Source organism: Symphalangus syndactylus, chromosome X, assembly GCF_028878055.3.
Source record: "Symphalangus syndactylus isolate Jambi chromosome X, NHGRI_mSymSyn1-v2.1_pri, whole genome shotgun sequence".
NCBI lineage: Eukaryota > Metazoa > Chordata > Mammalia > Primates > Hylobatidae > Symphalangus > Symphalangus syndactylus.
This window is the reverse complement of record NC_072447.2, coordinates 64911933-64919926: the sequence shown is the minus strand read 5'-3', so window position 1 is coordinate 64919926 and position 7994 is coordinate 64911933. Positions and strand designations below refer to the sequence as shown.

The window sequence follows — 7994 nt, the reverse complement described above, 5'->3', positions numbered from 1 at the left end:
CAGCAAGTGACCTTGCGGGAGTCTCACGCCGGCAGTCTTTTAAAAATCAAAGTGTGGAATGGGAGGGGATCTCCACGTGAATGGTTTCCCAACCCCTAAGTGGTGCTTATCAAAGAGAAAGACAAGGGTGGAGTGTGTGAGGAATGAGAGAATGTCTTGGGCTTTAACGCAGGACTACTAGATGGGTGGTGCTCTGGTCTTTAAGGTGTACGTGCATCGAAGTGCAAATGGCTGCAACAAGGAAGCGAGGAGTGTACCCATGAGGAAACTGAGACACAAAGGGGTCAGGCAGGTTGTGAACAGGGGTTTAAGAAAAGCGTTAAATAACTAGCTGCGCCAAGACGCTCGGCAAGGTGGGAACCTGTTGAAGAAATAAAACTGCATCATGTGACTCAGCAAGGATGCGCGGCTATTCTGCCAAGAATCCCGTGGGTCGTTTTGACAACACCGGGGCCCAGGTCCCATGAGTAAGCCAGAGTGGTTCATCGTGGGGGAGGATGATGACGATGATTCCCTTGTCTCTGTCGTGTGTAAAACGACTGCGTGTGGGTTTCGTGCAGCGCGGTGGGGAGGGAGAGGAGAAACGTCCTGCCGCGCTACAGTGGCGTTTGGGTCAAAGGCACACGTGGAGGCAGTCGGCCAAAGTCACAATGCGGTGAATTTCACAGTGCGCGAAGGAGGTTCCCGGCCCCCAGGGGTGCGGGGCGCCTGCGCAGTGGGCCCGAGGCGTCGCGCGCTGCGGGAGCCAGGAGACCCCCGCCCCCGCCCCTCGCCCTCCGCCGCGAACGCGCACGTGAACGGGAGCGCGGACGCGTCCGTGAATGCGCCTCACCTCGCTCAAACCCTACCCGGCTGCGGAGGGAGGGAGACGCGCCCCCGAGAAGCGGGTGGGCTCTGTGGAGAGTCGCGGGCTCGCGGGCGGCGGCGCCTCCTCCACTCCGGCGGGCCCGGGTTCGGCTGGCAGCCCATCGGACTGGCCGACTGGCTGACTGACGCGCCTCGCTGCCCCCGCCTCCGCCCGCGCCCCGCCCAGCTTCATCTCTCCCTCCGCTCCCCGGGCTCGCGGGCAGACGGAGGCGCCTCTCTTTCCCCGCCCCTCGCCTCGGCCCTTTCTCTTCCCAGCCCCTCGGCTGCTCCCCGGCGGCGGCAGCGGCAGCGGCGGCCCACACAGCAGCGAGAGGCGAGAGGAGGCTGCCTCGAGGATGAAGTGCAAACCCAACCAGACGCGGACCTACGACCCCGAGGGGTTCAAGAAGCGGGCGGCGTGCCTGTGCTTCCGGAGCGAGCGCGAGGACGAGGTCCTGTTAGTGAGTAGCAGCCGGTACCCGGACCGCTGGATCGTACCGGGCGGGGGCATGGAGCCCGAGGAGGAGCCGGGCGGTGCGGCGGTCCGAGAGGTGTACGAAGAGGCGGGAGTCAAGGGGAAGTTAGGCCGGCTCCTGGGCGTCTTCGAACAGAACCAGGATCGCAAGCACAGAACGTACGTGTATGTACTGACTGTCACGGAGCTGCTGGAGGATTGGGAAGATTCGGTTAGCATTGGGAGGAAGCGAGAGTGGTTCAAAGTCGAAGATGCCATCAAGGTTCTCCAGTGCCACAAGCCCGTGCACGCCGAATATCTGGAGAAACTAAAGCTGGGCGGTTCCCCAACCAATGGAAACTCCATGGCCCCATCCTCGCCAGATAGCGATCCCTAGTATGTACCGCTCGCGCTCGCACAGACTTCTGTTTGTCTGCCTTGCTTAAAATGCATCCCGCCTGGAGCACCTCTCGTGCCATGTGCGGTCTCACGGGGAGGAGGGAGGCTTCTTTTGTTTCCTTGGCAGACCCTCTGAATCACGCTTGCAAACTGTCTCAGTTGCCAGGCCCTGTTTTCAAGACAGTTTGCACGTTTTTCAGATGCTTTCAAAATCGCTTCTTGGTTACACTGTAAAATGTTTCGGGGAAGCCTATGCCCCTTGGGGTTTTAGTTGCCTTAACTGTTCACCCTGCTTTTGGGAGGTGTGTGTGGGGGGCGAGGGGTGGGTGGGGAGTGTGTGTGTCTGCCTGTGCGCCCTGTGATGTTTTTGGTTCTTTTATATTTCACACATATTCGTGGGTGAGCGTGCGTGCGCATTTTTGATACCAGCCTTGTGGTTTGTTTGGTAGTGGAGGCCTTTAAAGTCTGACCAGCTTGGTTGTGTGGCATCTTTTAGTATTTTTTTTCCCCTTCAGTTGTTTTCTCCTTCACAGCGTTCGCCCTTGTTGTCAGGGAGCCCTTCTGTGGTGGGAGTTGGTTTAAAAGATCAGTTTTGAATTTTTTAAAAAATTAGGAAATTCTACATGTTGCGCTCTTTCTGCACTCGACAGTCACTTTAGCTTCTGAAATGGGATCTCATTTGCCCCTTTCAGAAATTTCTTTTTCTATTTCTATGTGTAGATCATTTGGTTTTCAAAAAATTTTCACAAGTGGTAATTTTTCACTGCTGACTTCAAATGGCTATTTCCCGTATAGATTAACCTTATTGAATAGATGCTGCTGGGGATCTGCTAGCCAAACACATCTTATCAGAAAAACTGTATTCACAGAATTTGATTTCCCATACTCAACTTCCAACTCCCATTGCCCCTTACTGGATACCATAGAAGAACCATGGTTTTCTGGATTTAAGTTCCTTTTTGAAAGTGGTCTCCCTCCCATATTTGAATGTAGTGACATTCCGCTTAAACCTCTCTGACTCCCAGTAACCACAGGAATGGAATCTTTTATGGTGATTACATCCCAACTGAGTTAGCTCTAGTGATGTTCAGCTGGTACAGAATTGTCAAACTATTAGGATTCCTGAACAATCTCTTTTAATGATAGAGAGTAATTGTTTTGTCTCACAGGACAACCTATTCTAGGTGCAGGTGACTAGCATCTACATTAAGAACTTAACGTTGCCTGTAATCCAAAAACCTCCTACTCATTATTTTGCTCTCCTGTCTTTTAATACCATAGAATAGTTCGTTTTGAAACCGTCTCTACTCTTTTTTTTTGCTGCCCCCTTGTGTACTTTTTGTATTTTACCCTTCAAAACACTGAAATATTTTTCTCTATTTGGAGTACATTGTAATTTCACAAATAATATTTTTTATGCTGCTAAACAGTGGGTGCCGTTGCACTTTCTAAAGAAATATGGTGCCACTGTTTTGAAAAGAAATATTACAACAACACATTTAAGTATAGGTAAACAAAGTAAAAATCTGTTTCTCCAAACATTTTCTGCACTAATGCTATCAAAGGAAAGAGTAAACTAGAAATTGTGGCTTTTTAAAACTTATAACAGTTTTATGATCTGATTACATGGTCTGATCAAATACGGAGTATTTTTCCATTTTTTTCTTAACAAAGTGATACATATTGAATATATATATTTGAACCACATATTTTTAAAAATATTTTTTAACTTTTAATTCCAGGGGTACAAGTGTACATTTGTTCCCCGGGTAAACTTGTGTCATGGTTATTTGTTGTACAGATTATTTCATCATCATGAAGCACATATTTTAAATTCCAAACAAATTGACTTTATTCAGTCTAGAATAGATCTTAAGATTTTCCTCAGTAACCTAGTTATTCCAGAAGGTTCTTGTTTCTACATTAATATTGACCTAGGAGATATACTAGATTGTATTTTATGGATATTTTTGTAGATGAAATGTGTTCCACATGAAACACTGTCACGATTACTTTGGAGACTTTAACTCGTACTTGCTATCATTAGAAGTAATTATGCATCATCTTATTTGGTTCTTAAGTTATGTATCTGACAAAGTAAAAAATAATGTACAGTATTCATAGTAACCCACTCTTAAGAATTGTTAGCTTATAAATATGTTGTGGTTTTTCTCTTGTTTTTTTTCCAGAAACACTTAGACTATGTAGTGTTACTTTTCAAGGCGTACTGTTAAATTAAGTAGTTTTTGTAAAATAATCTCTGGAACTTAGTCTCATCAGAATAGTTAAGAGCGCCAAGGAGATTCTTTTTTTCTCTTCAAAACTAAGTCAGGAGTTTCAAGTTAAAAGCATTAGTACAGAAAATGTTTTGAAAAACTGAGATTTGTACTTTGTTTACCTATACTTAAATGTGTTATAAGATTTGTTTTCGGAACAGTGGCACCACCTTTCTTTAGAACAGAGGTGGTATATAGAAAATTTCTACCACTTCAGTGCTCCAAAATTTGATGTATAGTTGAGATTTTTTTCCTTCTAAGAGTATTAGAGTTCACTTGTACATTATTTCTTTTGTGACAGCAGAAAAGTGTACACCTAAATTTTACAGCCGTCTTGATAAAGAAAAGAAAAAGAGTACACAGACAATTGAGGTTTGCAGACATGAATCAGATTTATTTTCTGCATGTTTTATAAATAGCTTACATTTTCAGCTGGTCAAGTGTTTTATTCTTGTGAATATATAAAGAGGAAACATTAATATAGAGGCATATACTGGAAACGTAATTGGTGCTGTGTCTATAATATATACAATTTTTCTCAAGAAGTATATGTGTATGTGTGTTTAGATACAAAATCTGTGGACTACACTTTAAAGAAACAAGCTAAAGGGAAGAAATTCGAAAATAATTTAGTTGCTTTATTTGCATAGACTCATTTGCAACAATTGATGTGAAGGTTTTAAAGTCTTTCTGTGATTTCATTTCAGAGGTTAGTATAAGAATGCCAATTTGTTTACAGTTAGAAAATGTGTATTTGCCTGGCAGAGCTTTCACCTCTAGAATTCCCTTGTCGGGGAGCCGCCAGGTACTCTCAGAAAGACTTTCAACAATATTTTCCTGGTAGTGGTCTCTTGATAAGATAGCTATTAATACTAATGGTATTTAGCAGATTTTAAATGTTTGGGCAAACAGCACTATAAGAAGTGGAAGTTACTATGCTGACTGTGCTAAAACATAACACTTTTATAAGAATAAGAGAGCATGGGCTGGGCGTGGTGGCTCACACCTGTAATCCCAGTACTTTGGGAGGTCGAGGTGGGTGGATCACTTGAGGTCACGAGTTGGAGAGCAGCCTGGCCAATATGGTGAAACCCCAACTCTACTTCTGATTATTAATGAAGTAAATAAATCAGCCAGGCATGGTGGCACGTGCCTGTAATACCTTCTACTTGGGAGGTTGAAGCAGGAGAATCTCGTGAAGCCAGGAGGCAGAGGTTGCAGTGAGCCAAGATCACTCCAGCCTGGGCGACAGAGTTGAGACTATGTCTCAAAAAAAAAAAAAAAAAAGAATGAGCGCATGATGTGATAGAAACTACATTGCGGGTTTGAAGTCAGACAGATCTAGTTCCAGTTCTTCCTCACTGAAACTTAAGCCAAGTTCTCTGACTATCTGATGCTCAGTTTAAAAAAAAAAAATCTGTTGTTGGAGATAGTAAAAATAGGTACTTTGTAAACATCTCCAATGAGAAGCCTTTCCTGACCACCTGGGTTAAGAAACCCTCTTCTGTGTCATGGTTCGCAGAGTTTATTGTACTTAATCTATTTTAATGGCTATGTGGTCACTGGACTGAAAACTCTTTCATGGGTGGGAACCAGCCTGAATTATTTCCATGAGTCTAGAGTCTGTAACATGGAATTTAGGATATTTTATGTCTTAAATAGTCACTCCTCTTTTACAAAACTTCTGATATCGCTGCTTTCCTGACTTCTTTGCATCATGGTATGCATTGGCTTATAACCCCCTCAGTTGCTGATCCAGACTCATTGCATCTGCATTAGATAATTCTGTGGAAGTGAAGTGCTTGATGCAAAGTGATTGATGTACATAATAAGCTGTTGGTACATTTTTCAGTTGGAGGAATTATTGACATAAGCCTGCTAATTGTATGTTGGTTTGTTTTTCTAGATGAACAGCAAAGATGTTCAGGATTGTGCTGAAAGAAACATTGCTGTGAACCCAGTGATCAATGGAATTGTCAAGTACAGGTGAGCACTTCTGTGTTCCCAAGAAGACAGCTCATCTGGTTTCTTCCTGCATCTTGGGATACTCCTTCCCTGTCTATACCACTGACTCTTGCTCTGGTTGTTGTACTATTGTACGTGAACAGACTCTTAATTCAGCACCTATAGCCTTTTGTTGTGCTTTTTTGGTGTGTCTGCCTTCATTAGACTATGATGTCTTTGAGATCAAAGACTATTTTTCCTTACTCTTTGCATATCCTGCATCTGAGATACTACTTGAAATATGGTTGGCATCACTGAAGGTTCTTTGATTCAATTAATATTTTGTAATCACCGTGTGGCAAAACATGCCCCTTCCAATCTGGTGCTAGTAGAGTATATGCTATCTAGGCACCATGTGTGTGGCTTTTGTTTATCAGGTGTTTCAGAAATATTTCAAGGCAGTTGTAAGATGTTTGAGGACAAGAATTATTACTTCTATTTCTATGTCATACCACACAGTAGCTGCACAGTTTTAAGATTATGCCATCGCCTAGGGTAATGTTTTGTAGAATCAGTCCTTCGTGTAACAACTCTAGTGTTTTTGTACTGTTGATGATTTGCTTAAAATTTTATTCAAAAACTATCACTTGCTATAAAGGTAATTGTAAAAATAAATACAGTGGACGCAAAATAATGTTGTGAGTTTTTATAAAAATAAATTTTAAAATGATATATAAGACATTTTTTTGCAGTGCCTGCCCTAACCACTTCTTACATGTCATCTTAACATCTCTTTGAGGAAACACTGTTTCCCCATTTTACAGATTTAACATACTGTATTTTTGATGCCAGAGCCAACAGGCTATATCATAGGCAGTTTCCAAAGTTAATTATGCCATTTAGTTTGTCTAGATTTCTTTTGCCTCTCTCACTGATCCATTTGGCTGTAGTTTTCATCCCTTTTCCAGTACGCACAGCTAGCTCCTCATCCTGCCTGGTTTCTGCATATGAGAATGCAGAGGGCTGAGAGAGGGCAAAATTGTTGTCACTTAGAAAAGACATTTAGGAAAGAGGCTGCTGTCAGAGGGGAACACAAAGTGAAGGATTTTTTAAAAAAGAGGACTTGGATCAACTGCCTCCAGAACAACTTTTAAGAAAATAACAAAGATGTTTAGAAGAAATCTTACGGAGTTTGCCATGGGATGTGTGATATCAGCAGTCTTCAGCCCCTTACAAATTACCAAAAGTGGTTCTAATATGCTAGTTTGTTTGATTTTTTTCTTTTACATTATAAAGCAATTGCATCGATAAAAACTTGGACTCCATTTTAGTGTGACACTCTTCCTCATGATACCAGTGAAATGTATTGATTGTGTCCCCAGTTGTTACATAATTTGAAATAAAAATATAACTTCTTGATTTATTGTTTTTTAAGATGTGATATGATACTGTGGTTATGTTGTTTTAAAAAATTATTATCTTTTAGAGAAGTATACTGAAAAATGTACAGGTGAAATGATATGCTACTGGTATTCGCTTCAAAATCATCTGAGTGTGGGGTAATTGAGTACATAGATGAAACAAGATTGGCCATAAATTGGTAATTGCTGAAGCTGTGTGATGGATGTTTGAGAGTTCATTATACTCTTCTCTATACTTTTGTATATGTTTGAAATTTTCCATAATAAAAATTGAAAAAAGTATTCTTCAGAGTTTACTTGTAGGCCCCCTCTCTCCTAGACTTAAGTGCAGAAGGCCGATCAGAAGACAGATCCACAGCCCAGAAAGATTGATTCCTCCTCTCCAAAAAGCTAGCTTTTTTTCTTGAGCTAAACTTGTTTGCATACTGCTCTTCCGTTAGTGTGAATTTTTCCTTGCAAAGCCCCCAGTTCTACATGCCAAAGGACTTTATCCCCTTCAGTATGTCACACATTACCAGAAAACTTTAAACCCTATTGGTGGACATAAGTTTAGGTTCCAGTTGGGACACTCATTCTACTATTTACCTTTTTTAAAAAAGGGCACTGAATTTTTTTTTTTCTTACTACAAAATTAATTCATCTTAATTTCAGAAA

General features: G+C 42.1%; 1 protein-coding gene across 2 annotated transcripts; it reads left to right on the top strand.

Moving 5' to 3' along the window:
* The first annotated feature begins 853 nt into the window (after positions 1-853).
* On the top strand, positions 854-7622 carry LOC129476107 (diphosphoinositol polyphosphate phosphohydrolase 3-beta). Of its 2 annotated transcripts, XM_055268698.2 has the most exons (2): positions 855-1696; positions 5882-7622. In XM_055268698.2, coding segments are annotated over exons 1-2 (495 nt in total). In that variant the 5' UTR covers positions 855-1202; the 3' UTR covers positions 5883-7622. The 2 variants fall into 2 exon arrangements, with proteins under 2 accessions (XP_055124674.1, XP_055124673.1); XM_055268699.2 differs by lacking the exon at positions 5882-7622 and having other exon boundaries at positions 854-1697.
* Positions 7623-7994: the final 372 nt, after the last annotated feature.

Coding starts and splice junctions, on each gene's coding strand:
- LOC129476107 (XM_055268698.2), top strand. CDS start 1,203: ATGAAGTGCAAACCCAACCAGACGCGGACCTACGACCCCGAGGGGTTC.